The 27,535-nt window shown below is 58.7% G+C and overlaps 17 protein-coding genes across 17 annotated transcripts; 8 read left to right on the top strand and 9 right to left on the bottom strand.

Moving 5' to 3' along the window:
• Positions 1–191: 191 nt before the first annotated feature.
• Positions 192–1,277, bottom strand: BBBOND_0103810 (Proliferating cell nuclear antigen, putative; the record flags this gene model as incomplete). Its single annotated transcript, XM_012910799.1, has 2 exons — positions 192–652; positions 935–1,277. The coding sequence occupies 2 exons, from the start codon at positions 1,275–1,277 to the stop codon at positions 192–194; spliced, it is 804 nt and encodes a 267-aa protein (XP_012766253.1).
• A 333-nt stretch (positions 1,278–1,610) lies between these two features.
• On the top strand, positions 1,611–3,704 carry BBBOND_0103800 (hypothetical protein, conserved; the record flags this gene model as incomplete). Its single annotated transcript, XM_012910798.1, has 1 exon — positions 1,611–3,704. The coding sequence occupies one exon, from the start codon at positions 1,611–1,613 to the stop codon at positions 3,702–3,704; it is 2,094 nt and encodes a 697-aa protein (XP_012766252.1).
• A 197-nt stretch (positions 3,705–3,901) lies between these two features.
• Positions 3,902–4,615, top strand: BBBOND_0103790 (Thioredoxin family protein, putative; the record flags this gene model as incomplete). Its single annotated transcript, XM_012910797.1, has 1 exon — positions 3,902–4,615. The coding sequence occupies one exon, from the start codon at positions 3,902–3,904 to the stop codon at positions 4,613–4,615; it is 714 nt and encodes a 237-aa protein (XP_012766251.1).
• A 162-nt stretch (positions 4,616–4,777) lies between these two features.
• On the bottom strand, positions 4,778–7,375 carry BBBOND_0103780 (membrane protein, putative; the record flags this gene model as incomplete). The annotated part of the gene is made up of 1 exon (XM_012910796.1): positions 4,778–7,375. The coding sequence occupies one exon, from the start codon at positions 7,373–7,375 to the stop codon at positions 4,778–4,780; it is 2,598 nt and encodes an 865-aa protein (XP_012766250.1).
• Positions 7,376–7,449: 74 nt separating this feature from the next.
• On the top strand, positions 7,450–8,452 carry BBBOND_0103770 (hypothetical protein, conserved; the record flags this gene model as incomplete). Its single annotated transcript, XM_012910795.1, has 3 exons — positions 7,450–8,013; positions 8,055–8,116; positions 8,158–8,452. The coding sequence occupies 3 exons, from the start codon at positions 7,450–7,452 to the stop codon at positions 8,450–8,452; spliced, it is 921 nt and encodes a 306-aa protein (XP_012766249.1).
• Positions 8,453–8,599: 147 nt separating this feature from the next.
• On the bottom strand, positions 8,600–9,521 carry BBBOND_0103760 (hypothetical protein, conserved; the record flags this gene model as incomplete). Its single annotated transcript, XM_012910794.1, has 2 exons — positions 8,600–9,277; positions 9,315–9,521. 2 exons carry the CDS (start codon positions 9,519–9,521, stop codon positions 8,600–8,602), a joined length of 885 nt encoding a protein of 294 aa, XP_012766248.1.
• Positions 9,522–9,759: 238 nt separating this feature from the next.
• Positions 9,760–11,030, top strand: BBBOND_0103750 (Mitochondrial carrier protein, putative; the record flags this gene model as incomplete). Its single annotated transcript, XM_012910793.1, has 3 exons — positions 9,760–10,432; positions 10,588–10,665; positions 10,714–11,030. 3 exons carry the CDS (start codon positions 9,760–9,762, stop codon positions 11,028–11,030), a joined length of 1,068 nt encoding a protein of 355 aa, XP_012766247.1.
• A 1-nt stretch (position 11,031) lies between these two features.
• Positions 11,032–11,409, bottom strand: BBBOND_0103740 (hypothetical protein; the record flags this gene model as incomplete). The annotated part of the gene is made up of 1 exon (XM_012910792.1): positions 11,032–11,409. The coding sequence occupies one exon, from the start codon at positions 11,407–11,409 to the stop codon at positions 11,032–11,034; it is 378 nt and encodes a 125-aa protein (XP_012766246.1).
• A 433-nt stretch (positions 11,410–11,842) lies between these two features.
• Positions 11,843–12,733, top strand: BBBOND_0103730 (14-3-3 protein, putative; the record flags this gene model as incomplete). Its single annotated transcript, XM_012910791.1, has 4 exons — positions 11,843–11,918; positions 11,961–12,043; positions 12,086–12,289; positions 12,326–12,733. The coding sequence occupies 4 exons, from the start codon at positions 11,843–11,845 to the stop codon at positions 12,731–12,733; spliced, it is 771 nt and encodes a 256-aa protein (XP_012766245.1).
• A 453-nt stretch (positions 12,734–13,186) lies between these two features.
• Positions 13,187–13,938, bottom strand: BBBOND_0103720 (hypothetical protein, conserved; the record flags this gene model as incomplete). The annotated part of the gene is made up of 5 exons (XM_012910790.1): positions 13,187–13,324; positions 13,363–13,523; positions 13,559–13,707; positions 13,743–13,796; positions 13,832–13,938. The coding sequence occupies 5 exons, from the start codon at positions 13,936–13,938 to the stop codon at positions 13,187–13,189; spliced, it is 609 nt and encodes a 202-aa protein (XP_012766244.1).
• A 93-nt stretch (positions 13,939–14,031) lies between these two features.
• BBBOND_0103710 (YOU2-like small euk. C2C2 zinc finger protein, putative) lies at positions 14,032–14,528 on the bottom strand (the record flags this gene model as incomplete). Its single annotated transcript, XM_012910789.1, has 2 exons — positions 14,032–14,184; positions 14,220–14,528. The coding sequence occupies 2 exons, from the start codon at positions 14,526–14,528 to the stop codon at positions 14,032–14,034; spliced, it is 462 nt and encodes a 153-aa protein (XP_012766243.1).
• A 116-nt stretch (positions 14,529–14,644) lies between these two features.
• On the bottom strand, positions 14,645–16,250 carry BBBOND_0103700 (41-2 protein antigen precursor, putative; the record flags this gene model as incomplete). Its single annotated transcript, XM_012910788.1, has 8 exons — positions 14,645–15,039; positions 15,078–15,247; positions 15,494–15,591; positions 15,629–15,700; positions 15,736–15,788; positions 15,829–16,010; positions 16,048–16,136; positions 16,176–16,250. The coding sequence occupies 8 exons, from the start codon at positions 16,248–16,250 to the stop codon at positions 14,645–14,647; spliced, it is 1,134 nt and encodes a 377-aa protein (XP_012766242.1).
• Positions 16,251–16,298: 48 nt separating this feature from the next.
• On the bottom strand, positions 16,299–18,080 carry BBBOND_0103690 (ATP-dependent RNA helicase, putative; the record flags this gene model as incomplete). Its single annotated transcript, XM_012910787.1, has 5 exons — positions 16,299–16,368; positions 16,407–17,247; positions 17,593–17,658; positions 17,747–17,915; positions 17,952–18,080. 5 exons carry the CDS (start codon positions 18,078–18,080, stop codon positions 16,299–16,301), a joined length of 1,275 nt encoding a protein of 424 aa, XP_012766241.1.
• Positions 18,081–18,479: 399 nt separating this feature from the next.
• BBBOND_0103680 (hypothetical protein, conserved) lies at positions 18,480–18,817 on the bottom strand (the record flags this gene model as incomplete). Its single annotated transcript, XM_012910786.1, has 2 exons — positions 18,480–18,715; positions 18,757–18,817. The coding sequence occupies 2 exons, from the start codon at positions 18,815–18,817 to the stop codon at positions 18,480–18,482; spliced, it is 297 nt and encodes a 98-aa protein (XP_012766240.1).
• Positions 18,818–20,524: 1,707 nt separating this feature from the next.
• On the top strand, positions 20,525–21,505 carry BBBOND_0103670 (hypothetical protein, conserved; the record flags this gene model as incomplete). The annotated part of the gene is made up of 3 exons (XM_012910785.1): positions 20,525–20,702; positions 20,740–20,987; positions 21,023–21,505. The coding sequence occupies 3 exons, from the start codon at positions 20,525–20,527 to the stop codon at positions 21,503–21,505; spliced, it is 909 nt and encodes a 302-aa protein (XP_012766239.1).
• A 193-nt stretch (positions 21,506–21,698) lies between these two features.
• BBBOND_0103660 (hypothetical protein, conserved) lies at positions 21,699–26,639 on the top strand (the record flags this gene model as incomplete). Its single annotated transcript, XM_012910784.1, has 1 exon — positions 21,699–26,639. The coding sequence occupies one exon, from the start codon at positions 21,699–21,701 to the stop codon at positions 26,637–26,639; it is 4,941 nt and encodes a 1,646-aa protein (XP_012766238.1).
• A 46-nt stretch (positions 26,640–26,685) lies between these two features.
• On the top strand, positions 26,686–27,507 carry BBBOND_0103650 (hypothetical protein, conserved; the record flags this gene model as incomplete). The annotated part of the gene is made up of 1 exon (XM_012910783.1): positions 26,686–27,507. One exon carries the CDS (start codon positions 26,686–26,688, stop codon positions 27,505–27,507), a length of 822 nt encoding a protein of 273 aa, XP_012766237.1.
• Between the last annotated feature and the right edge of the window lie 28 nt (positions 27,508–27,535).

Here is a 27,535-nt window from a genome sequence, read left to right as displayed (position 1 = left end):
CTTAGCCCTGGAATCCGCGCAGGGAGGCCCCGAAGCGCAACGGCGAAGCTGGATGTGTACCGGCGATGTGTAAATTGTTAGCGCATAACGTAAAACATCAGTGCGATAAAGTTTTCAGTCGAGTGTAATTGGGTCCAGTAAAACGGGCTGGCGGCGATGCGCGCCTCCGGCAGCCACAACGACCGCGTCACTCAGTCTTCGATGTTGGGTGCCAGGTAGAAGTTGATGAATGAGTCGCCGTCGTTCATGGCCATCGGGTCCGCGAAGTTGAACTTCACGCTCAGCGGGATGCCTGCGGAAAGGTTGATGGACACCTCCTGGGCCAGCGACGTCGCCTTGGAGAACAGCACCAAGTAGCGCGTCGCGAACATTTGAGACAGCGGTTCCGACGACGTCACGCGCACCTCGCCCACGCCGTTGTGGAAGCACTTCGAAGCCTTGATGCCGTCGCCCTCGGCCTCCATCTTTATGACCTCCTTGTTCATGGAGATGGTCACGGTGTCACCAATGGAGTGCAGGTACTTCGCGAACTCCTGGAACCGCTTCGAGTTCATGACGCACTGGCAGGTGTACTCGCAGTTGGGGATGTCGAGGTGCTCGCGTTCGACGTCGATCAGCTTGACCTGAGCCTCGAGGGCCTCGTTCTCCACGTCTGCGGGAATGTGAGAGCCAGGGCAATGCAAAATCAATAGAAAGCAACAACACAATACCCACGTAGTACGGAAGCGGATACATACCGCCTTTATGGGCACACGTCACCTGAACCGCTCCAGCAGACACCTTCGGCCGCGCCACCGGCGAAGTGACGCGGCGGACAAAGATTCCTTCAGACACATTGCGAGCGGCGTGGCGAAACTGTGTCGCCACGCCAGTAACGCGCCAAATAAAACACTCAGAAAACGTGAAAATAGGCCGGGTATGGCCGACAACTCACCTTCATAGGCGCCCGCGCCAGCAGGGTCGACAATGCGCACGGAGAGCACCGGATCGTCGCTGTCGTCGCCCCTGGCGAGGTATATCGTGCTCTTCTCGCGCACCACCGCGAGAATCTTGAGCATAAACGATATGTTGATGCCGAGGGTGCAGGGTGTGTCGCAGCGGTAGAGCTGGAAGAAGTCCGGAGCTAGACAGAGGTGGATCAGCGAAATGTGGCTGTTGTCCATCGCCTGCATCGTCAGGCCTTCCTCGGAGCAGTCGATGCTGATGTCGTTGCAGATTTCACGCAGCGCCTCGAAGAGGCGGCGGAGGAACATGCCATCCAGCCGGCACTCGAACATCGTGACGTGGGCGCAAAATGGCGGTGGACGGCGTTCGATGGCTGCGAAAACCTCACGCTACTATGGCGCTCGACCAACACGCGCGGTGTGTAACAGTGGCACGCGAGCAAACGCCGGAACGAGCCGCTTCCTAACGGCAAAAAGCCGGTCCCCACACAACGTCGCAGACGGCCGCGCGTCGAGTTCATGATCACAGCGACAGAGGCGGGAAATTGAGCGCACATATACCGGCAATTCACCCGCGACGCGCTAAGCTCGAATGAAGCCCGGATGTGGCTGTGGGTCAGCGCCGTCATGCCAGGGAGCCAAACCGTAAAACCGTTGGATGTGTAGATGGAGTGCGCAGTCCATGCGGTGATACAGGAGCCGTCGGGGAGCGCCGACGCTTTCGTGCAGCTCCACGATGGGCGGCGGCGACAACTCGGCGTCCCCCCGCAGCTGCAGTCGCGCCTCTGCGCCTCGCGAGGATTCCACGCAGTCACGCGGCTCTGCGGGCCCATCGGACGGCTGCTGGGTGAGCTGCACGCGCTGGTAGAGTCCTACTACTTCGCGGCGGAGCGGCCGGCGCTGGTGTCGATGCACACCTGCGCGCGCAGGATCGCAAGCTCGCTCGGCATCATCATTGTCTACGCCTACCGCGTGTGCCGCGCGACCTCGTCGGCACTGGCGCGGTACGCCATCGCAACTATATCGGAGGACCGCCGACGGGAGCTCGGCAGCAAGGCCATGGTCTTCAAGTACGGCTTCTTCGCCCACGGCATGGCTGTGGGCGCCCCGAACGCCTCCCAGGAGCTGCTGATCGCAGCGGCGCTGGATCGCGGGTCAATCAACATCTCGTTCAACCACGTGGCGCACCGCGCGCTGCTGCAGCTGACGCGCATCGACGGATGCGGACCCGATGCGGCCGTGACGTCGCATGCACTCGGCTTCGACGACAGGCTCTCTGACGGCGCGGAGTTCGTCACCTGCGTGTCGGCCGACCCGATGCCGGGCTTGGGAGTGACGCTAATGGTGGGCTACTCGACGGGGGTCGTGGAGATCTGGAAGGAAAGCGTGTGCATGGCGGACCTGCGCGAGGCGCTCTGTGAGGCCGTTGCGCAGTGCAAGCTGCCCTCGTACCCTTTCTTCTGCTCATTCAGCCCCTGCGGAGAAATCGCGGTGGTACTGACCGTGGATGACATGTACTTGATGGAGTGGACGGGGTCCTCGCTCTCGGCCATCAAGCTGGTCGACGGCTCGAGCGCCGACTTTTGGTCCGCCACAGGCGCGCGGGTGCTGGCGGCCGAGTGGCTGAACGCGCACGAGATTATGAGCCTATCGGACAACGGCCAGCTGTGGCTATCGAGGAGGTCGGAAATGGGCTACTGGCAGCGGATAACGCAGTACATATTGGCGGACTCGACGCCCAGGGACGCGGGGCTGACCAGCTGGATTAGCCGGATGCAGTACGACGGACGCGGGCTGATGTTCCTCAAAATGCACGGGTCGCACCAGGTGCTGCAGCTGCGGTGGGACAAGACCGCCATGCCGGACCTCTCCGTTGTGGAGTTCCCCGTGAGGGAGGCGGGTGGCCGGCTGGGACCCAGGGTACCGAGTGCCACTTCGGATCCAGCTGACGCCACGATCGCAGCCGACGGTCGCGACCCACGCAGCTCGGCAAACAACGTGGAAGTGGCGGACTTTGCGCTGGAGCCGCAATCGTCCCTCATTGCCATCATTGTAAGCGACCGTTCCGCAGTGAACGTGTACAGCTATCCGAAGATGCGCTGCATACACACCTTGGAGCCCCCGAGACCGCACCTCAAGGCTGCCGGGATCAAGTTCATGGCCACCGGAAGCAGCAGCGTCGAGGTCTTCCTGGCGGTCAAGTGGGTCGAGATCAGCCTCGAAATATTCCAGGAGCCGGAGGATTTCGACATCGACCACAAGGTGGCCAGCACCCGAGGAGCGCAGAGCGGCCGCATGACGGTGGTTTACGCGCTGTCCAGCTCAGCGCTGCGCTCCCAAAACTGGCAGGGGCAGACGCTGGCCGAGATTCTGTCCGGGGGCGACAACATGGTCACTGCCCACGCGAGGCCCCCCAGGGCGATCTCGTTCCGCCGAAACGACGGGTACGGCGGAGAGACCATACCGCGCCTCAGCGTGTTCCGGCCGACCTTCCCGGAGGATGTGTTGGTTGGCACGAAGAACTCCGTGATGTACGAGGACGCGTTCTCGCACCGGCGGCAGGTGTTCGGACGGCAATACGCCGACGGCGATGGCAGAGCGCTGCCATTCGACAAGAAGACGCACGCAATGGCCATGCGGGACTCGCCGCTGCTCGCTGGGCCAGCCTTCTCGAAGGCGACGCTATCCAGGTCGCCCGAGACGGACACACATGTCTACTCGATGGAGGAGTTCACGCGCCGCAAACGCGGCGGCATATAACAACTGTCGTCTATATGTTCTAGTACTTTCGTAACGTGCTGGCGAGAGCCGTCTCCCCCGGGTGGGGATTGCGCGGTATTCCGCGCTGCGCGGCGTGACCGGGGCGCCTACCACGTCCGGCGCCGAACCACACACACCGTCGTGAACCGCGATCCAGCTCACAACTTGATACTGCGAAATTATCAAAAACAGCAACGATGAAGGCCTTTACCGCGATTGTCGCCTGCCTCGGCGCGGCGATAGCCGTCTGCGCGGAGAACGCGTCAGACCTCCACGTCGAGACCGACGCCAGCAGCGTCGTCCAGCTCACGGACTCAAACTTCGAAAAGCTCACGCAGGCAACGACCGGATCCACCACAGGTGCGTTCACGGCTGGCAGCGGCTTACACACAGCAGGTCCGTGGTTCGTCAAGTTCTACGCCCCCTGGTGCTCGCACTGCCGCCACATGGCCCCCGCGTGGGAGCGCCTCGCACGCGAGCTCAAGGGCGTCGTCAACGTCGCGGACCTCGACGCCACGCGCAGCCCCAACGTAGCCAAGCGCTTCGGCATCAAGGGGTACCCGACCCTCATCCTCATAGACAAGGGGCGCATGTACGTCTACAAGGGCGGCGAGCGCACCACCGAGCGCCTGGCGGCTTTCGCCACCTCGGAGTACCAGAAGACCATCTCTACCGTCGTACCGGCGCCGCTGACGCGCCTCGGCATGCTCGTGGACTTCATGATCACCGGCGTGCAGGAGGCACAGCGCATCTACGACGTCGCCTTCAGGGGGTTCTTTATCGTCTCCAGCTTCTCGCTGCTCTTCGGACTCGTGATCGGCATGATCTGCTGCGTGATCCTGCTCAGCAAGTCGACCACGACCACCCCCGTCGGAAAGCCCACCAAGATCAGCGCCCGCAAGCAGGACTGAGAGACGCTTCCAGGTCGCGACTCATGACCGCGTTCTATGTGAATCTTAGTTGGGTGTGAAATTGACGGAGGATACGTTGCGTCAGTTGCTGGGCCGCGCGCCCTTTCGCGGGGCGACGTGGCCACCGGCGGCGGCTGAACCACGGGTTCGAGCCGAGCGCTATCAGCTGCCGGCGCGCCGTTTGGGCGCTTTGGTGGGCAGACGTTTACGCGCGAACGGGATGCCGTCGTAGGCCATCAGCGGCTCGCGCATGTACACGGAGACCCCCTCCAGCGTCTCGACGCGCAGACGCAGCTCCAGAGCACCCGCGAGGCTCACGAAGCCCAGCCCCTTGATGCACAGGTCCGCTGTCGCGCGCTCCCAACCCTCACCGATCACGCTGACTTCGAAAGACGTCGTTGGCGGTGTCTCCTTGCAGCCGCGACCAACGGCATCGCCGCCGTCAGAGAAAGTCCGAACGTAATTAGTTGTAGTGTCGATCTCCCCCTGTGCGTTGAGTGTTCCCGTGGCGTTCACTGTGTGGTGGTTGCATGTGTCGACGTCGGTTGGCGGCTTTGACGCTGCCGGCTCGGCGTTCGGCTCAGCCTCTGGCGTTGGAGCGGCCGGGTGGCCGTCGGCGCTGGGTGGGTTCCACTGAGTGTCGCTGCCGGTGGCGAGGTTGTAGACACCGGCTTCGTTGTCAGACGTGTTTTTTGCGGCACCAGGTCGAGCTTCGGAGCCCCAGGAGATACCCGGCATCAGGGAGCTGGCAGCCGGCGACCCAGTTGCGTAGAACACGCGACCGTCCCCGAAGGGCAGTTTCGCCAGGAAGTCGCCCACGTTGCGGGTGCGCTTCACCACGACATTGACGTGCTTCGAGAGGTACGGCGTGAAGAAAAAAGGGCGCCCTTCCAGCACGTCGATGCGCACGAACTGGCCCAGCAGTAGCGACTGGCCGGCACCAATCCTCAGCGGCTTCGCCGGACCGAGCGAAGCGGGGACCGCGATCTTGAGTTCGGACGAGGTTATGTGCGAAGTGAACGCGTCGGGGACCACGATGCCCGGAGTGTCGAACAGGTTGAAGCCCGGGCCTGCGTCGATGCGCAGCGGCCGTAGCGTGGTGCCGGGTATCACGCTAGTCGACAGCAGCTGCCGCTTAGGGGGCGTAGCACCTGCGCCGGAATCCCCGCCTTCCTCAGCGTCGACGAACCGGGAGAGGCGGTTGATGAACGTGGACTTACCGGTGTTGGTAGCGCCCACGAAGAAGACCTTGCTGCGCTTGCGGTACGCCTCGTCCAGAAGCACGCTCAGGAACAGGTTGACGCCGTCGCCGGTGCGGGCGCTCATCAGGAAGATGTGCCTGGGCTTCACACGCAGAGCGGGCGCGCGACTCTGCACGAACCGGTGCACGTACATTATCAGCCGCTTGCGGCTGTGCGGCGGAAGCAGGTCCACCTTGTTCAGCACCACGTAGAAGTGGGTTTCGGCCCTGCGCTGGCCGCGCCTCGCCACGATGAGGTCGGCGAGGCCGCGCTCGAAGTGGATGTCCAGGGCGTCCATCATGTACGCCACGGTGACGTGCCGCGTGGCGCTGAGCGCAAGCGCGTTGCGCACGATGGCCACGGTCTCACGCGCGGCGGCGGTGGCGCTGTCGCCCAGGGCGATCGCCGGGTCGCGGAAGATGAGGCCGCTCCGCATGCTGGAGCAGCGCTGGCAGCGCGGCCTGCCCTTCGCCTCGAGCACGCCGCTCAGCGCAGCCGGTTCCACGAAGCCCGGATGTGCCGCGCTGCCGCTCTGCAGGCGGATGCCGCACCCGACGCAGTGGGACGTGTCGGCGTCGATGTCGAACCGCTGCACCAGCCCCTGCCAGTGCGCAGCGGGTGCCTTCGAAGCCGGCGCCTCGTTTAGCTTTTTCAGCAGCTGCCTCATGGTGGGGCCCTCCTGGTTCTCCTCCATCTCGGCCAGCTCAGCCATACGCAGCATCTCTTTGTCGGTGATGTTGTCCGGCACTTCCGCCACCTTGTTGCGGAACCGGTGTTCGTCGCTCTCCCACCGCTCAGCGGCCCGTACGGATTCCATCAGCACGTTTTCGATGGAGTCGCTGTTCGAAAGGTCGCCCACGGAGGTGCGGTCGTGTGGTTCCGCACCGGACGCGGCTCGGGCGGTGGCATCAACGCTTCCCAGCGCGTCTTCCACAGCACCAGACGCAGCGTGAAAAGGACCTTCAGGTGACCCAATTCCGCGGCCAGCATGATTGGCAGCCGTGCGTTTGTGTCGTTCCTCTTTCGAGAGTCCGGAATCCCGTGATCCACGTTTACATGCCCGCTCTTTGACCACCCTCAGCTGTGGAGACGGGCCATTCCGCGTTCCTGTTTCGTTGAGTTTGGGTTCGGCCACGTCGATGGCGTCACGTTTGTTTGCGCCTAGAGAGGTGGGTGGATCGCCGCAATGATCGGAGTCGCGCATCAGCTCATCCAGCAGAATCTCAGCGTCACGGCCCAGGTGTCTTGCGCCGTACGAAGAGCCCAAATTCCGGTCGAAATGCAGCTCGTCAGCCGGCGAAGGTTTGTCAGCGGGCATCTCAGACGCCAACTCACGCTCAAGCTCCGCGATGCGAGACCGCTGATCCGGCGACAGGGGAGAGCGCCGCGAGCACCTGGCGCCGCGCCTCCCGGCGTAGAGGGCGAAGCACGCAGCACCGCCGCCATGAGCGCGGTGCTCAAAGGACCACGCTACATTGCTTATGACGGTACAGAGCGCAAGGGTGCGATATACTCCCATTAGCGGGAAGTGACTCCACACATCCGCCGCGCAGCGCAGAGCGGGAGCACGGTGCTCCGCCCGGAACCGACACAATGGATTGGTTACGCTCAGCACTCAACGAAGATAGCAGCAGCGACGAGGAGAGCTCGCAAAAGGATGCGGGCGCTGCCGTTGGAGATTCTAACAACCACGTTGACCTAAACGCATCGTCCACATCCTCCGAACGGAAGAACGACAATATCGCAAACGCTGACGACGAAGACAGTGTCGATGAGGATAACGAAGCTGATACGCCCCGTATAGATGAGGAAGGTAGCCCAGATCGAGCGTCGTTGGACGACGACTCACCAGCGCCGCGAGGTGCCCCGGAGCCGCTGTTCTCGTTCACGACCGCCAGGCAAGCGGAGGACTACAGCAGGGCCGCGATCGTTCGCATAAACCCGCCGCAGTTGTCGGAGGAGGACCTGCGTGAGCTAGAGGCGCCCGCAGGCAACGACCCATGGCACGACGACAGCCAAGCCGGTTCTACAGAGGCGCAGCCGGAGCGTGCTCGGCCGGCCGCCGGGCAAAAGGGGTCAATGGACACGATGGAGATCATGCAGTGCTTCAACATGATCCACAGCGGAAGCAACATCAAACCGCCGAAACAGCGCGATGTGAGTGCAGACGTTACTCCCGCATTATCATGGCGACGCAGTGGTTCGGCAGCGACATCCGCGTGACCGAGATCAAAGCAGACGACCTGCGCATGGGACAGAAGTGGGTTTTGTCAGCTATGATGCGTTTCAACGGCTGTGCAGCGAGAAGAGCGCGCGCTACTCAACGTCGAAGGCGGCGCTGCTGGAGGGGCGCGCCACGTTCCAGGCGCCTGCGCGCCGACTGGAAACTGACGACGGGCACGTTTTGACCACCAACGTTATGCGCAAGACGTCAAAGCGCAAGCATCAGGTTGGGAGCCACTCCGCAATACTCGCAATTCACGTTCAGATCAGCTGGCTGGCTGCCGATGCGCAGGAGCGGGAGCTCGAGCTGCTGGAGCGCACGGCGCAAGCGCGCAAGACGAAGCACGAGACGCAGATGAAATACGGCTGGTGAATGTCGCGAACCACCGCACAACCGACGCGCGTAAAACGCAATCTACATTAAACTTGTGTTATTTACATGCCTGGTGAGATAGTGGCAGACTACGAGCGGCGATCACGTATCACACCCGAGCGTGAGTCATGGACATGCTGGGCCATTTTAGCCCATGTAAGGCGATGGAGGAGCGTGCAGCATGGGCGGCATGTGCATCGGTATCATCTGCGGGGGCGGCGACGGCTGGTACAACGCGGTTACGCGCGGCGGCGGCAGCTGGTACTGCGGCACCATCTCGCGCTCGTATCTGCTGGAGCCGAAGAACAGCCTGCGCTGCATGCGCCGAGGCGAAAACGAACTGGACCGACGCCCGTAGCGAGGCACTCTGAAGTACGACCGCGGCCTGCTCGCGTACGAGTCCGTCGGCGGGTTGTACCTGGAGATGTGGAAGTAAAACGTGTTGAGAATCTCCGATGCCGACGGGTCGCGCGACAGCAGCTGCGCCCTCACGAAGTCGTACGCCTTGAAGCTGTTGAAGTCCACCATAAACAGCGGAGGCGTGCCGCCGGCAGACTCGCGGTACACGCGAATGTTGAAAAAGCCCTCCTGCACCAGCGACGTCAAATAGCGGCGCAACAGCTCGTGGAGCTCGCCCTCCTCCCTCAGCCGCGAACTCTCGAAGACGCGCAGCAACAGGTACATCGAGGACCCTAGGTCAGCAGGGGTGCTGTATCCAAACGCGTCATGGCGGTTGTAGTCCGCCTCCACGCCACTGTCGTCCATCTCCGAGTTATCCGCAGAGTAGCTGGTGTCGAGGCTCTCGGAGGAATCCGACGAGCTCATCTGCGGAAAATTAGACAGCGCGACGCGGCGCCCCTACCCGGAGGAGACTCGGCGACCTTCCGTGCCAGCCGACGACGCCAACGGCGCTGCTGTCGGAAACCGGCCCATTGTTGGAGCGTTCGGCGAAGAATGTGCGATAACGACCACCCGCCGCTGCGCGCCCGGACGGCGCGACGCGGAAGGCCTCCAAGGAGATGAGGTGTAGAACCGCCTGCAATGCCAACAAGGCGGCTACGACCGCCATTGCCGATTAAAGAGGACGCGATTTGCGTCCGATGTGCGATACTGGGACTGCCGCCACGCAGCGCGCTACCTTATAGACAGGCCGCGCCATGGGGAACTATGCCGAATCGCCAACCCGCGACAAGAACACATCATTTGTGTTCCACGGACCACGGAAACTATCGCAAATCAGTCCTTTTATTTATGCCGACCGCTGGTTCGTAACGGCGGGGGACCTTGTGGCCGGAGCCACGGCCGCAATGGAATCCGACGACGGCAGCCCCCTCCTGTACGAGGAATGGAACGGTAGGTCGCAACAGGGGCTCACAGCACTCCCAGGCGATTGCAAGCTGTGGCAGCACGCCCTGTGCGGCAGCGCTGCAGGCGTTATGGAGCACCTGCTGCTTTTCCCGATCGACACCCTGAAAACGCGGCTGCAGTGTGGCTGGTGCAAGCCGCGCTGGGCAGCGCGAGTGGAGACGCCGACGGCAGCGCTGGAGAGTAAGCGCAACGTATGCAGCATGTCTACCACGAAGTCGCGGTTCTACCAGAATCTGTTTCGCGGCTGCAGCGCCATGGCCGTCGGGTGCATCCCTGCCCATGTCTTCTACTTCACCATGTACGAGGCGTTGAAGAAGTCGGGCAACGCGCCAATCGCCGGCGCGTGCGCCACGCTGTGCCACGACGTGGTGCTCACGCCGGCCGACGTCATCAAGCAGCGGCTGCAGCTGGGGCTGTACCGCGGCTCGTGGCACTGCCTAAAGCACGTGGTAACGCACGAGGGGATCCAGTCGCTCTTCCGAAGTCTCTCGGTCACGCTGTTCATGAACGTGCCGTACCACACCATCCTCGTCAGCGTCAACGATTTCCTGCTGCGCACGCACCCAGGAGGCAGGGACAGGTGCGGCATCGCCACATACTTCCTATACGCAGGTACGTGTTCGCTCGTGCGCGCGTGACCTCGAAGCTTTATTCTGAGCTGAGAATTCGCCGCCGTGTCCGCATGAGGCGGTTGCGTGACCCCTGTGTGTGATTGTGCGTAACACCGTTATGGTCGGGCCCACGGGCACCGTGATCGCTGGCCGAAGGAGAACGCCCTGTGTCGTGCGTCCAAATCACAACAAAACATACGCGTGTATGTGATGGTGCGCGTTTGCGTTTGTCGTGTGGCCACTTATATGCCCGGATGATGGGAACCTACTGACCGGTTGCAGGTATCGGCGGAGCCGTGGCAGGGGCACTCACTAACCCCCTCGACGTGATAAAGACGCGACTGCAGACCCAGGGGTGCTACCTAGAGGCCGAAGCGGCGAGTAAAACGCGGTATAAGGTGGGTGAAGCGTATTTGGCACATGTCACCTGGGGACAGAACCCAATCGACACGGCCAGGGCCATCTACCGGCAGCACGGCTTCCGCGTATTTTGGAGGGGCACCGGAACACGAATGATGTTATGCGTACCCGCTGCAGCCATCTCATGGGGCACGTACGCAACGCTGAAAAACATTTTCAGTAGACTCAATAATGGATAGACTACAATTTTACGACGCCTGTGTTCAGCGCCTTGGTCATGCGTGAAATGACTTTGCGAGCAGCCTTGCCGCTAGGCCGTGTCAGCTCCGCCGGTTTGGGCGACTTAGGAGCCTTGCTCTTCCTCAGCGGCTTCCGTGGAGTTGCGATTTTGTGTGACTTCGTTCGTTTGGTGCGCAGCACATGCGCCACATGAGCGGCCTCTTCGACGCTCGTGACCTTGCGCCGCTCTATCTCCGCCACCAGATGCCGGGGCAGGCCGCGCTTCGCCTTAGCTAGCTCCTGAAAGGCCGCCACGCGGTCGCGTGCCTTGGAAGGAGCGGCGCCGGACGCTGCGCCGGATTCCCGTAGGGAACCGAGCTCGGCCGCGCGGGCGGGCATCTTGTGGGCGCTCCAATGCCCGTGCACCAGCGCAAATTGCTCGCTATAATGTGCGACACGGCCCCTGGAAGATGCGGTGTGTAGACCAGCGCGCACGAAGAGACGGTGCACGCACGCAACGGCCCGGCACTTTATGCGACTAAGCCGATCGGATTCCTCGACCCCGCGCCCCCGGGTCGTAAATCTGTTCCAAACTAACTGCGTGGCGCATTGGACACGTTCGGCGGCAGCTGCCGCGGATTACATTGAAGCGCTGTGTGGCATCCCCACTGACTCACGTGGAGGTGGGCCTCGCCGACACACATCACAACAACGAAACCGGACATCGTGACCCTGCTTTCGAAGGAAGTGCGTAAAATATACACGTGCTCTGTCTGCGACCACTCTATATCTGCTCGAACGCGCCAGCAAGTTTTCAGCATCACACGACGCAATGGCGGAGGAAATCAACCAGCGCCAAAAGCTGACCTGCAGCGCCAAGCTGGCCGAACAGGCCGAGCGTTACGACGGTTAGTGAAGTGAGGCAGCAATGGTGGGCTCATTTCACGCAGAAATGGCCGACGCGATGAAGGCACTCGTGGAGACCTGCATCAGCGGCAAGGAGGAATTGACCGTCGAGGAGCGCAACCTGCTGGTAAGCCCTCCAACATATTAACAAATGCACACACACGTGCAGTCCGTTGCCTACAAAAATGCCGTCGGATCCAGGCGCGCATCGTGGCGTATCGTCAGCGGCGTCGAGCAAAAGGAGGCCAACAAGTCAAACGTGGTTCAGCAGAACTTGGCCGCGGTATACCGTGCCAAGATCGAGAAGGAACTCACCCAGATCTGCTACAGCATCCTCACGCTGCTCAACGAGCGTCTCATCCCCGCCACCGCGGTTAGTCCACGCCGGTGTGTGTGCTAAAGTGCGCAGGACAGCGAGAGCCTCGTTTTCTACCACAAGATGAAGGGAGACTACTACCGCTACCTCAGCGAGTTCTCCTGTGACCTCGAGAAGGTGCAGGCCTCGGCATCTGCCAAGGAGTCCTACCAGAAGGCGACGGAGATCGCAGAGACTGAGCTGAAATCCACCCACCCCATCCGTCTTGGCCTGGCCCTCAACTTCTCTGTCTTCTTCTACGAAATCCTCAACAAGCCCCACGAGGCCTGTGAAATGGCGAAGCGCGCTTTCGACGAGGCCATCACCGAGTTCGACAGCGTCAGCGAGGACAGCTACAAGGACAGCACCCTCATCATGCAGCTGCTCAGGGACAACCTCACCCTCTGGGCCACCGACATCCAAAACGACGGCACTGGTGACAAGCCCAAGGCGGACGAATGAAGGTCCAAACGCTCCCGGACCACAAAAATCCAGCTGTCCTTAGCGACCATTTCGCGTCCAGGGCCCGTAGGGGCGCTCGTCCATCGAAACTCCCGAATTTTTTTCGCCGCAACGAAATGGAGAATTCATGCACCATTCAATCTTATGACGCAAACACTGCGGTAGGGTAGCCAGCATGAAATCGGCATGCTGAGGCTGTGTGGAAACAGTAACTGTCAAAATCAAACATACAAAAGTGTACATGTGCTGATGGTGCCGCGAGCGAAAGGGCGGCACCCGCCTGAACCGCGATGACGGTTGCTGTTGTTGCCATCGCTGCTGACGTCTGACGTATGTTTTCATTTGGGAAGCAAACGTGACGTAAATTAGGACCGTGTGCACGGCCACAGAAAAGAGTTTAGATTGCCCCTGACACGGGGTCAGGGGCGCAGTTCATGGCGGCAAAGAGCCGCCTCATCGCGCAGTGATTGACATCGGGATGCGCTCTATCGCGTACTTGTGGTTCGCGACGTACATGATGGGGACGCCGGGGATCCTGCGGATGCGGCGTTTCAGGTCACGGTCGTTGGTGGCCACGATGTAGCATTTGTGCTGCGAGCGCGTCAGGCCACAGCCCGAGGGTCACCTACCGTCGTGATGCGCTCCACGATGCAGTCGTCGGCGTACGTGCCGGTGTGCGCGCACGTCAGCCGTTCCACGCGCGGGTCCTTCACCAGTTGCAGCGCCAGACGATAGCGGTGGCCCAACTTCTCCAGCTCCGCGACCACGCAGTCAGTGACGCACACGATACCTGAGACAGCTCACGAACGCACAGACAGCACCCACATTTTGCGATGAGGCAGTCGAGCATGCCCTTGTGCAGATCCAGCTTGTTCTGTATGGAGGCGTTCACGAAGTTAGTGTCCACGATGACCTGGTACGGTGGAACCAGGTTCTCGTTGTAGTTGAAGAACATCCCAGAGTGCACCTTGGGCCTGCGGCAATTGCGACCGGGATACGAAAAACGAACGCTTCCACCAGGGGTTCCGGTTTAGCCGTCTTCTTTATCGCCTTCACCGTTGCACTGAAACGCTATGAGCGCCGCGGCGCGCAACCCACATCCTGGAATCCTTCGGGCTCATACGCCGCTTGACCTCCGCGAACTTGCGGGTCTTCTTCGCCTTACCCTGCGCTACATTGTTTTTACGAATCGCTAAATCTACCATCGTTGAACACCAGGTTGTGGCCGATGAAGTAAGTGTGTCGTACCGCCGCAGAGCCGCGGCGGCACGGCGACCTCACGAGAGCCCGGATGCGCGCTAAAAGTTGCGGTAGATGCTGGTCAGACGGGACGAAATATCCCTCAGCAGACCCTCGTTGTTGTCGTAGCACTGAACTGCGCAGCGCTCCATCGAGGCGGAGATCGACTCGGAGGCGCCGGCGCCCTTCGACGAAAACTGGTCCACACACTTCTGCAACGACGTCACGAAGATTAGCATACACGTACCTTCTGGCAGCTCATAAGCGCGTCCTGGAGCTGGTTCAGCTCGCCTTGCACGGCGTTACCGAATTTCTCGGGCCGGCTCTGGCACTGCTTCACGCAGTCGCCGAGCTTGTCTAGGTTTTCGCTGCCCCCGTCGAAGCAGCGCACACAGCACTCGAACGCCGACTTCTGGAGCGGCAGGCTCATCCGGGTCACCTCGGTGAGCATACCGTCCACCTGCTTCTGGAAGGCCTCCGCTCGGGCCATCAGGCCGACGGCCTCGCCAGAACCAGACGCCGAAGCACCGCTGTCTGAGCTACTAAACCAACCCATGATGTCCGGTATTCTAAAATTCAGTTATTTTAGTTAGTGATAACGCGGAATATATGACACACAGTGAGGAAAAAGTATGGAGGGCCTTCAACGCGCGGGCGCCTCAAAAGGGAGTTTTAGACGCGCCTCGGGGGCTGGGGCTGCGGAGGCTTAACCAGCACCTGCGGAGGAGTCTTGTTCATGAGGGCCTTGTGGATGTGAGGAATGACACCACCGCCGGCGATGGTAGCCTTGATGAGGGTGTCCAGCTCCTCGTCACCCCTGATGGCCAGCTGCAAGTGGCGAGGAGTGATACGCTTCACCTTCAAATCCTTGGACGCGTTACCAGCCAACTCAAGCACCTCAGCGGTGAGGTACTCCAGGATGGCGGAGGTGTACACCGCAGCGGTGGAACCAACACGACCGTCGGCGGAGATACGCGACTTCAGCATACGGTGAACCCTACCGACGGGGAACTGCAGACCCGCACGAGCAGCACGGCTCATGGGCGTCTTCTTGCCCTTGCCGGCACCTGAGAGAAAGTCGCGAGATGCGCTAGCCAAAACTAACCTGCCTTGCCCTTGCCACCCTTACCGAGACCGCCGACCTTACCGCCGATCTTTCCACCAATTTTGCCGCCGATTTTACCACCGGCGTCCATCGTGAATAGGAGTTCAGAAAACGGTTGCGTACGGCTCGCTGTACACACGACAAATGTGGCGGAATGACGATCCTCACCACTGCAGACACGAGAGAAATGCCACTGTTCACACTAACGATAGTGCAACACAAGAAACAAATTGAAGTGATAAATTAGACGGCCGTGCAATGCTAGTACAGGGTCACCACAGCGCGCAGGTACCCAACAATCATGGCTCTGCGCCTACGAGCCACCAATGTTCCACTAGCCCAAAAAATTACAAAACAATTGCTGCACGCAAAGCCACGATCGCGTGCGGCCTCGGCACCCATTGCGGAGCGCTCACCCGCCGCGATCGAGCACTGCCTGCTCGAACTTAATCAGCATGGTAACCGAGTACTCTTGGTTGTCCTCCAAAATGTTGTGCGCCGACACCACCGCTGGCTGCACACTAATTTAGTGTATTGAACGCGGCACTTACGAACTCGCTGCAGCGCAACATGCCCTCAACCATGCCGGCCACAAAGGCGGCGCAGCTCGTGTGCTGCAGGTCCTGCGCAATTTCAGCGAATGAGCGCTTGGAAATACCTTTGGGGTGCTGATGAACTTAGTTATTTGTAGCTCCTTGTCACTTATCATGTCTGCGGTCGGCGTGAGACGGGACCAACTGTCGGCACTTACACTCCCTCGGGTCGTCCTTGCCTTTCAGCAGCACCGCGGCGTGACCGAACAGGTGCTTCCACACGGTTGTAGAGATGAAGGAGAGCACGGAAACCACGTTGGCGTGGCGCTTCGCGACGCGCTCCCTCGCGCTCAGCATCTCCAGCAGACGGTAGCCGATATCGAGGCCCAACGCGTGCAGCCTGCGAAAACAGTGACTAACACACAAAACGCAACCACCTCTGGGTGAAGGTAGCCTGGCGAGTGGCGGTGTACATACAGTACTGGACCATCTCGCTGAAGAGGAAGCAGAAGGCGCTCAGGCTGACCTGCGCCACGTTGACACACAACACGAACCATGCTCTGACCTTGGTTTTCGCGCGCACCAGCGGCTGGTCGAGCACCTGCCGGCTGGCGGCCGGGTCCGACACCGCAGTGTCCATACACGCCGTAAGGTGACCGCGACAAATTACACCTTGTTATTTTACAGTCTAACAGTAAAGTGCGGGGTCGATATGGGCGGGCGTGGCCTTTATCTCCGTGCCGAGCTCCTCTTCGATCCTGCGACACTATAACGAGGGCGCGGCGTCACCACCCACCTGAACAGCGCGTCCTTGTCCGCAGCGGTAACCAGGTTGATGGCCAAACCCAGGTGGCCGAAACGACCGGAACGTCCAATGCGATGTAGGTAAGTCGCAGAAGTCTTCGGGAAGTCGAAGTTTATCACCACGTTCACGAAACGGAAGTCGATTCCACGGGTGAACAGGTCGGAAGACACGAGGCACCGGCACGCGCCGTTGCGGAAGTCGTGAAACACGCGGTTACGGTCAGCCTGCATCATCTTCGAGTGGATGTAGAAGCAGCTGAACCCCAACTCCGTAATCTTCTTCGCAAGCAGCTCCACGCGGTTCACGCTGTTGCAGAAAATGATCGCCTGGTTGATCTGGAGACGCGAGAACAGCGTGCTGAGGCAGTGCACCTTCTGACGCTCCTCAACGTAGGCGTAAAACTGCGTTATACCCTTAAGGGTCAACTCGTCCATGAGGTTGATCTCGTGCGCATTCGGAAGGTAGGCCTCCTTGAACTTCTGCACCGACTGCGGAAACGTGGCAGAGTACAGAATCAGCTGCTTCTCAGTGGGCAGGAACTTCAGCAGGGTCTCGATGATGGGCTGGAACTCGGCGGAAAGCATCTTGTCGGCTTCGTCAAGGATGATCACGTGGCACTTGGAGAGGTCGGCGATGTTCTTGTTCGTGAGGTCCAGAATGCGACCAGGAGTGCCACAGAGCACGTGCACCGGCTTGTATAGACGCACGATGTCGTTGCGCAGCGAAGTGCCACCAGTGGAAACCATGCACTGCACGTTGAGGTACTTCCCGAGCTCCTTCACCACCGCAGATGTCTGAAGCGCGAGCTCCCTCGTGGGAAGCAGAATCAAACCTAAGGCGCTGTCACACGGACACGAAACGCAACTTCATGCACTATAAGTACGCGCTCATCGGAGCCTCGTCACTGGCGGCTACCACGGCCGCGGGGCCACGGTACCGCGTACAAATGCAAGCACATGAGCAACCACAGACTGCTGATCACCGCCAAACACGTAGCACACCCGATTGCGTAACTATGACGCAACATGCCCGCCGCGGGATCATACATCTGTGCCACCCACGAATCACAACGCTAATCTATCAGACAGGTCATGGCGAGACGCGTGCCGGCATCAGCACCCTGACAATAGACAAACGCGAACGTATTGGGAAAGTACGTAATGGTCACCACACTCACCCTGGATGTGATTTTGGGCCGTGTTCAGCTTCTCCAGCAGTGGAATTACGAACGCCGCGGTTTTACCTGAGCACCGTTAGCAAACAACACACGGCGAATGCGTCACCGACGGCGCACAAATCGGGCCGCAGTGATAACATCGTACACAACTCACCAGTTCCGTTCTTGGCGCGCGCCAAAATGTCGTGACCCGCAAGCGCAACGGGGATGCTCTCCTCCTGGATGGGCGAAGGAGCCTCGAAACCCTTCTCGAAGATGCCCATCAGAAGCTCACGCCGCAAAAAGTAGTCCTCAAACTGGCTACCCTTGGTCTTTGTCACATCCTGAACACGCTCAGCATCGACACAATGTTAGCCAACCTCAGTCTTGTAACGCTTGTCGGCATTCTTCTCCAGCACTTCCTTCTTCCACGCACTGTCCACCGTACACCGACCGACCGCGGACAGCTTTGCGGGGGGCAGATCCCCTGGCGATATTACCGGTGCCATTGACTTAGGTTCATGCATAATGCCTATGGATACGATAGGTCGCAGCGATGGCGCATCATAAGCCGGACGGAGTAAGAGCCTAGCTGAGTAGATGCGGCGAACTCGTTTAATGGAGAATCGCGCGAAGATGTGTTTTACTCGCAATTATATCGCATAGCCAGTGACGCAGGTGCAACACGACGATCCCCCAACGCTCCGCCACCGTTCTCGGATCGCAGCAACCGCACAATGTCCACATACGCACACGGCGGTCTGCCAAAATATAAAATAATACCAGAAAATATATTAACAGATAACGGTCAGCATCGGTCGCAACCATAACGCAATACGCTCGAGGCACGGGCGACTCGGCACTGCAGCGTTCTCCGACGAATGGCACCTCTGTCCGGCCTTCCGCGGCTATACGGGCCAGCGAGGATTGATTTGGTCGTTGTCTATGGTCACCGCTGCGGCAGTCATCGGCAGCGCGATGCGAACGGAGTCGCTGTGTGTATGACCGCCCCGCCCGTAGACCACCTGCGCGGATGCCTGAAACACCTCGCTCTCGTAGTCATGGATGTTCCGCAGGCGAACCAGCCGAGGAACGCAGCCTTTGACAGCAACTCCGCCGTACAAGTAGCGCTTGGTCCCTCTATCTGTAACGACATGATACCGCCGGGCAACGACGGACGCCTACCGCCTGCCGGCAGGTCCAGCTCGAGTAGATGGAACACGGCATGGGGGTCGCTTGTAGTCATGGTTTAAGATAGCGAGCGGTGAGTATAATTCTGACGGCTGGTCCGTATTGATGTCGTGGATCGACAGTGCGGTCTGATGAGCACCCGAAAAAGCACAAAAGGTGTTACCAAGTTATGCATACTAGGTGACATCCGTATCCGAAAGGATGCGTCGGTGGTATCGAGTCGTGGTTGCCGATCGTGAGAGATACAGCTCATACTCCGTATCGCGAGGAATTATGGCGCAGAAGCGCACAACTAGCACCTGTAAAGCAATGCCGGGCGATGCGTAGTTCACAGATTAGACACGTAGAATAGGCGTAGAGGCTACGACGAATTCATTGTAGCACGAAGCCGCGGCTGCTGCGCAGCATGTCGGGAGAGGTGGAATCACGCAGAGCCGTCGCGACGACTCACAACACACCGGTACCCAGACCACTAGGTCGCGACTGTCACTGTAACTACATACATCACGTATCACGAGTCTTGGCGATTGGCGCAACGCGAGACTCTAACTCGGTCGGCCGCAGCGTCGCGGTGTGTGCGCACGAGACCTATTGCGGGGCAAACACAACGACGGTCTCTGCACGATTATAACACGCGCAGCGTGATTGGGTAGAAGGAAAGGAAGACACCGTGACAAGGAACCCCCCAGGCGTGTACGCGTATTTTCGGGAGAAGACTTCCGAGCATAACGCGCACATTGGATTCACTTTGGCCCAGCGCAGGGTATGACTTCGCGTTGCCATTAGATGGTTTTCCGATAGCGATAATTGCAGGGATATAACGAGGAAGGAAAGGGAAGAATAGGTTTGCGTGGGCACCGTAACTCGCAGACAACGAAAACAACATCGTAGGGCAAATCAGGACACTCACAACAAACCACGGTTTCTGCGAAACCTGGAAAATCCAGACGTTCTAAGGATATTTCCGCAAGGAAGGTCGCCGTATTACGGGATATGCCCCTAAACTGCCGCAGTGCCGAAGTGTGAAGGTACCTACGCGTATCCGGCGCAGAGTTACGACGTTTGGCGAGGAATCCGCAACACATTCTAGCTTTTTATTGCCCAGGATTTTGCTGGGCAGCTTTGTCTCACGGGAGTTGCGTTTGGTGCGCTGACCCGTTGAACTTCCGTATGCGCTCATGCCACGGCGCAGCAAGTGACGTGGCGTAGGTTCTGAAGCTGTTACTAAAATCGGTGACGATGTCGATCGGTGACCGCCTATACGGCCGCGAGTGCAGCCACGGCATGTCGCCGACGAATTCCATCGACGAATACGTCGGTGTACCCGTGGAGCGCCGCGGCGGCAGGCCGCTGTCTCCAAGGGAAGACATGGATATATTTCGGCGAGGTGCCCCTGATTGGGATGAAGGGCAATGCCCGTGCTTGAGCCGCGCGCGTAGGCACGCATATTGCGAATCGTGCCACCTCAACAGGCTCTTGGGACCAGGTCACGATTGCCACATGGCACCGGTAACCAGATACGGTTCGGCGCCAGCGCAGCCGGCGCTAGTGCACCGCCGCTCGATGGCCACTGATCCGAGTTGGAACATGATGTGTAAGTTACGCGGCAGGCGTCGATATCATGGCTCGCAGCCCCAATGCGACATCAGTCGTCGCTGACCAACCCGCGCGGATACAGCAGCATGCAACACACGCGGTCACAGACCACGGGATTCGGCGGGACAACGCCGCACTTGACCAGGACGCAGCGTTCATGTAAGATATGAGTTACGCAAACCTCTCATCTCGCATAGACATCAACGCCAACCCGCCAAGCACTAGGGAGGCGCTCACGCTGCGGTTCATCAAGGCCAACATGGCGCGCTTCCCAAGCCATGACAATGCAACTCAGCACCCGAGGTCGGAATCCATACCGTTTGGGGGAGCGCCGCTGACGCGCAGTAAGTTACGGCCGTGAAGGGACACATTCGCCCTCAGATCGCTCGGCGCCCGTCACTGGTGTGCTATCAAGAACGACGTCGATACAGCCGCCGGTGTCGACGCCATCTGCTAGCATAACGAGGCAGAGACCGGCCATGTATCCGTCGTCACGAAGGCAAATCAGCGAGCCGGTGAACATGCAGGGTATGAGCCCTGAGTCCACACTGGCGTCGATGCAACGGGACATAGAGGCGCTCAACCGCGTGCTGCACGACTTCCAGCAGAATTTCACCATATCGCCCGCGGTTAGTTCGCGAGTTGCCAGAGACATCTCGAACAGGTGACGCACGAAGCGAGGGACGGCAGGCCTTTGGTGCGCCGGCAGAGCGAACGCGTCACCGAGGTGCACGCATTATACGATGGCGTCGATAACGGCCTCAGCCCGATGACGTACGACCCTCATTCAGTGCCGGTGGCACGCTCGCCGCGCAGCGTACTGGACGACGAGCAGATCAACTTCATGAACCCGGACCAAATGCTACAGGACGTCCAGGAGTACGAGGACGCCGTGCCCACGCCAGTTGGGCTCGCGGACGAAATCATCTCGCAGTTCCCGGTAGCGATGTTCGACGCCCCCGCTGCAGAGAAATGGGACGAGGACACGCGCCGGTGCGCCATATGCCTCGAGGAATACGAGCAGGACCAGCGTATACGCAGACTCCCGTGCACACACGGATACCACAAAGTTTGTGTCGACGAGTGGCTAGGGAGGAGCACAATATGCCCGATTTGCAAGTTCGATTACAGAATCATGATGACCTGATCCGCCGATGTCGCAACCCGTGGGGGAGCAGACACACGCGCGGAATCCATCGACGAAGCTCACACATCAGCCTCAATCTTCCTTAGCGTAAACCGAGGCACATAAAAAACGTGTGCGCAGAGGCGGCCGGCAGTCCGACGCCGGTATTAGCCGCGGCACTACGGTCCCGACGTGGTTACGGTAACACGGGACGATGCGAGCCTTGTGCGCGTTGGCGTTGCTGTGCTTCGCCACAGCTGCGGCAGCCGAAGAGAACGCGATAGTGGGCACGTCGGTGAACACGCAGTGGGACTCGGAGTTGGACACACCGCCGGGCACGCAGGTGGACATTGTCTACTGCAACCACACCGTCCTAAAGAGAGATGGAAGCTTCCAAGTGGATCAGTGCCGCGATATCTGCGTGCACATCGCGGGCACGTGCCTCGCTGCGGAACGCACGATGCCCAAAGACATCGAGATTGAGGGAATACCCGTGACCGCGGAGTGCTTCAGCAGTGCCGCAGAAGAATACGATAAGAGTTGCATCTTTGCCATGAGTAAGGATGTCAACACGGGGCTTCGGATCGCTTCGGGCATCGTACCCATAAAGGAAACCGGCGTGAAGACGGTCAGCGTCTCAAACATGACCTCCCCCATCGTGTTCGTACAGCTCATCACGGATTCCGGCGAACACTTGCCGCCAAAGGCCAGGGTCGCGGTAAACGTCGTAAACAAGACAAACTTCAATCTCTCCATCAAGGGGGTACCGGCGAGCAGCGACACTACATCAGGGTCGGAGTTGTTCGTACAATGGATAGCAATCGACGAGTCAGACCTGCTCAAGGGTTTCAGGCACTACCACGTAGACCTGCAAAAGTACAAAATCACTAGCAAGGAGCGGCATAGGCACGGTATTGACCTCACAAATGCGCAGGGTTGGTCGGAGAACATCGCAATGTTCGTGCAAGAGCTTTCGACGAATGTGGAGGTGACGGCGGCGTTAATCACGACGGAAAATAGCATAACAGTTAATATCCAGCCCACATACCTTAGTGAAGAAATAGGAAAAGAGGGGTCGTCGGTCTCGGCCGAAGTAGCAGTGCTACTGGTAGACATGAACCACTTCAAAAACGGCGCGAAGGTGATGTTCGGAAACCTACCGATCTCATTCCCAGCGTGGCGCAGAAGTAAGGAGGGGGTGCAACTCGAAATGGCCAAGCCAGAGCAGGGGCTAATATTTTTCACCCCGCACTACAACCGTATCACCAGTGCAATTCCAGTGGAATCCTGTTGGTTCGACTATGTTGCCAGCGAACACGGAAGCTTTTTCTGCCACCTAGAACCCGAGTCGCTCATTACGCTACCGCATATAGACACACCCAACTTCGCACTCATGTTGGTGGGGAATGCCACCGATGCCAAGGAGGATGATATCGACAAGTTCAGGTACAAGAATTGTTACGACGCATACTCGACGAAACTTTCGGCGCAAAAGGAGCGGCAAAAACCGTGGAAAGAAACCGAAGACATGGAGTGCAAGAGATCATGTTTGGCGCAGTACCATCTATGCCGGGGGCGTGCATCTTGCCTAAAAGCATACATGAACGTGGCGTGCGAGATCGATGGGTACGTGTACAAAAGTCAGGAGCACAAGGTTGTGGAGAATCCACCTACGTTTGTCGATTTAATACACGTGCTCTCGTACGAACTGAAAGGTGCGGTATGCAAGGGGCTGCTAGATGCCGCCAAAATCGACGAACTGAAGAAGCACAAATATCAATGGGAACGCCACGCCGAAGAGCTATGCCGAGCCAAAGAAGGTGAGGGTAAACAAGATGATGTCCTGGTGGTCATAGACGGGCACCTCTCGGCCAAATTTTGTGAGAACATCAACGACCGTGACGAGGTCGAGTGGACTCCTCTTACGTCCATGTGGGATAAGCTGGTGGTAAACGGCAAAGCAAAAACTGTCGAAGAAATTTTCGAGAATCGAACAGTCTTTGGTTTATGCCACAAGGACGGCATTATACATATGAATCAGTATTTCGATCACTTGAAAGAGGAGCCGGAACTGCCTGAAGAAGATGTTTCCGTGGACTGTATCGAGTCCGAATGGGCGGAATGGGGGCAATGCAGCGCCGAGTGTATCCCGGATGACGGAGTGGTTATCAGGAAACGTGTACGTTACGTGCTGCAGAAACCGTCGGGAAACGGTCGCAAGTGCGTCATAGAGGAAACGAAGCCGTGCGTAGAAGGCGAAATACCCGTATGTAGTAAAATCTGCCTCTTGACGGAATGGACCGATTGGTCCAGGTGTGTCAAGTACAAACAGCACAGGGAAAGATACGTGAAGAGCTATACCGTACATTGTGATACCGCAGAGAAGGTGGAAGTCAGAGATTGCAAACCTGGTGGCGATGATGAGTTTACATTGGGAGAAGGAGAGGACGACGAGGAGGAGGAAGAGGACGAAGATGAAGGTGAAGAGGACGACGACGAAGGTGAAGAGGACGACGACGGGGAAGAGGATGAAGATGAAGATTATATGCGTGATGATGGTCGTAAAGGTGCTGATTACGAGACGGGGGAAACGCTCCACGGGAAAGAAAATAGAAACCAGCCTCGCTATTTACCTCAAAGCAGCGCGTTGCGTCAACCGAGGCGCATGCTGCATACCAGCGGCGTATCAGGTCGGACTGAACCCAGAGGATACCGCAGAACTCAAGTGAAGCGTAACCGTGATGGGGATCCAGGAGACGGAGGTGAGATTGGCCACCGGCAAGACTCGCCGACGTTGGAAGTGGAGGACGAGACCATGGATTCAGATGACAGCGACGAGACTGATGATCTTTCATTTTCTAGTGGTGGAAGACTTCTGCAGAGCGGGCCCCATTCGCCGTCCAACATCCAGTTAACCAGCAGAGTCGATGAAAGGGGAGCGCATAGTGAAAAGGCTCGGAGGAGAAAGGCCCAGGGGGGCAAATCGCACTCCAAACAGCGAACAGCTGACGAAACATCACTCCTAGAGTTTCAGGAGGATCAGGAAAATAGAAACTGCCACCTGTGGTCCGAGTGGTCAGGATGTTCCTCCGTCTGCAACGACGATGTAGGGCGCCAGTACAAAGTGTCTACCAGGTGTGACGCGCACAGCACATACGAACTCTCAGACAAAATCGATAAAAGACTCTGTGAGCATCAGGAGGACTGTGGCCTCAAAGCGCCTCTCGTTTGCAAGCAGGTCAGGAGCCTGTACTTCTCAGAGGCGGATGACGTAATTTGCCAAGAGGAGTGCGTAAGGCTGCTGCAATCGTGCAGGGAGACCAAGGAACGCAATCACCTCCTGTGCCTTGCAAAACTCAGGACAGTGTCCGCCGAAGACGCCAGCTTCTTCCACAGATGCGTACTGCCCGATGAGCAGGAGGAGACCCTGAAGCTGTTGCACACGCTTTTTCAAAACAGGTGCTTCATCTCGAGGGCGTCGTACTCCCAGGAGGAGGGTTCATGGGTCAACAAGGAAACGCGAAGCTGCCACTGCTCCATACCCGGATCAGTGCCCTGCACAGCTAAAGAATTACACTACACCAGGAATGACGTATACAGGGACCTAATAGACTCGGGATTCTGTCCCAGCCTCAACTACAAACAGGCGTTCTTTAATGTGTGGAAGCAAAATGCGCTACCCGACTCGCTGACGTACGTGTCGCTGGCAGACAACCAGCGGTTACATTGCCCGCTGGGGGTGGATGACGAAACGTTCACGTACACGCAATTTGCTGAAGGAGAGCTAGAGAACTACTGCAGACACGGGCCCGTGTATGCTGCCATGAAAGCAATGACGGAGCGTCCGGTCAGGCAGTACGCCCACAAATACGACTGCTCAACGGTTGTGTCAACCTCGTCAACAATGACAGACTTTGAATGCGGCGCGCTCTGCCGAACAGTTCGGGCGAAGTGCCTGACGAATCACAAGAAATATCTGAAGTGCATCAAAGACAGGCTGACAGACTTCAGATACGAGGCTGATATTTTCAAGGAGTACGGATGCAAACTGCCGCCAACCTTAGACTCTACGTTCGACGAGGAATACTACAGGGCGTTTATCGGCACAATGGAAACGGAACAAGCCGACAAAATGCCTTGCATTATCCTTACACAAAACGCCATCTTGCACTGTGAGGCCGAAGAACTTCTCAACAACCCAGACACGCTTGTCGCATGTATGGCACGGCATATGGGCGAAGCAGAGCCTACCACACCTGCCGGGCCACCAACGCTGTTCGAGGCCACGATGGCCTCCGTAGAACGGTTCAAGCAGAATTGCAAGTTCAGCCCATCCCGCAAGGCGGGCTCTGGATATGTGATGTGCAGGTTCCCCACGGAAACGGATGGATACGAGAACTGGAGTCAGTGGTCAGAATGCACCGCGAATTGTAACGACTTCGAAAACGTGGCAACGCGGTACAGGACACGAAGGATGGCAGCGGCAGCCAAAAATACGTTCTTCCGCCTGCGAGAGGGGACACTGCAGTTCGAACTCTGCCTACACCTTCCCGGCTGCGAAAAGGGCAGATGGATCGATAGCTTCAGCGAGGAAGACGGCATCCACTTGGTGGACTACGAGGCGTACAGCGAACACCACAACGAAAATAACGTCAACTGGTTGGAGCAGACATATTTGCAGTATCCGGAGCTGCGCAACACATCCAGCGAGTCCGCATCCTGCCAAATATACAAGTCGTCCAAAATCTTCTCCTCCAAGGGTACCATCTGCGGTTGCCCGCACGGGCACAAGCCGTGCTCATTCGCGACCGCCATGGCCGATCCCATGTGGATGGTGGGGATGCAAAACTTCTGCCAGAAGCGGCCGCTGGCGTCCATAGGTTTTGAAGGGACTATCAGGGACTACCGATACTACTGCAACATAGGGATGCTGTTCATGCAGACGGAGTACAGCGGGCCTCTGGCCTGCGAGTACTTCGACAACGAAGAGTACGTGGCCTGCCAGGCCTCCGACACCAAGCCGATTACGCTGCGCAGCAAACAGTTCACGCTCATGGGTGTCTGCCTGGGCGTGGTATTCTGCACTTACGCGGTCATTTTGTACCTCATTAAGAACCGCAGGAAGCGTAACAGCGCTGAGAAAAAGAGCGACTGAAGTGTACAGTAGTTTTAAATTTTGTAACTATACACTCGGGTGTGTCATGGGGAGGCGGGGGCACAGTCGGCACGCGAACAGTCAAAAAACCATGTCTCTGAACGCTTGGTGTCGCGCAATTTTTTCGGGCAACGGCCTTCACGCGGGTCGTACGGCCCTGCTGGGCTCCGCGCGGCCGTACGCGCCCAGAACGGTGTGTCCAGGACAAGCCGCCGCGCGATTCCATGGACACGCACATCACGAGCCTCCGCATTTCGCCTACAGGGGCGACGGGCTCCCGCCCATCGCCTGTGAGCAGATACAGCAGATGGTCCACATGAACGAGCGGATGGCGCAGGGCAAACTCGCATCCATGCGACCCTCAGCAGCACCGCTGCGCGAGGCGGAGTGCAACGTCGAGGGGCACCGCATCGAGCTATACGAGGACCTCAAGGAGCTGCACGACACGGTTATGGCCGCAAACTGGCACGACTCCATACTGCTCACCATGAACGCCGACCTGTGGGACGGCACACTCGCAAGGCTCAAGCGCATGGCGGAGGACGTCTCGGACATGCAGGTCCAGATTATGTTGAGCAAGACGCTGGAGATATTCGATGCGCTCTACAAGGTGGAGGATGTACAGGACCACATTTTCGAGCTCATCGAAGAGCTCCCGCATTTCGGAGGCAAGCCGGCGACCGAAACGCCCCTGGCCGCAGGCAACATCGACAAGCACATCAAGCACGTGCTGGAGCGATACGCTCAGCTCAAACAGGAGCACCCGAGGTACACGGCCAAGATACAGGATTCTGTGGGATACTCGCTGGCCATACTGAGGCAGAGGTACACGTTCAGCTGGCCGGAGGAGCACAAGTACTTTTATTGACACTGCGTCAAATCGACGCGCCTAGCAG

Source organism: Babesia bigemina (assembly GCF_000981445.1).
Source record: "Babesia bigemina genome assembly Bbig001, chromosome : I".
Lineage (NCBI taxonomy): Eukaryota > Apicomplexa > Aconoidasida > Piroplasmida > Babesiidae > Babesia > Babesia bigemina.
Note: the sequence above shows the minus strand (reverse complement) of the source record. Positions and strands in the feature narration are given on the sequence as shown.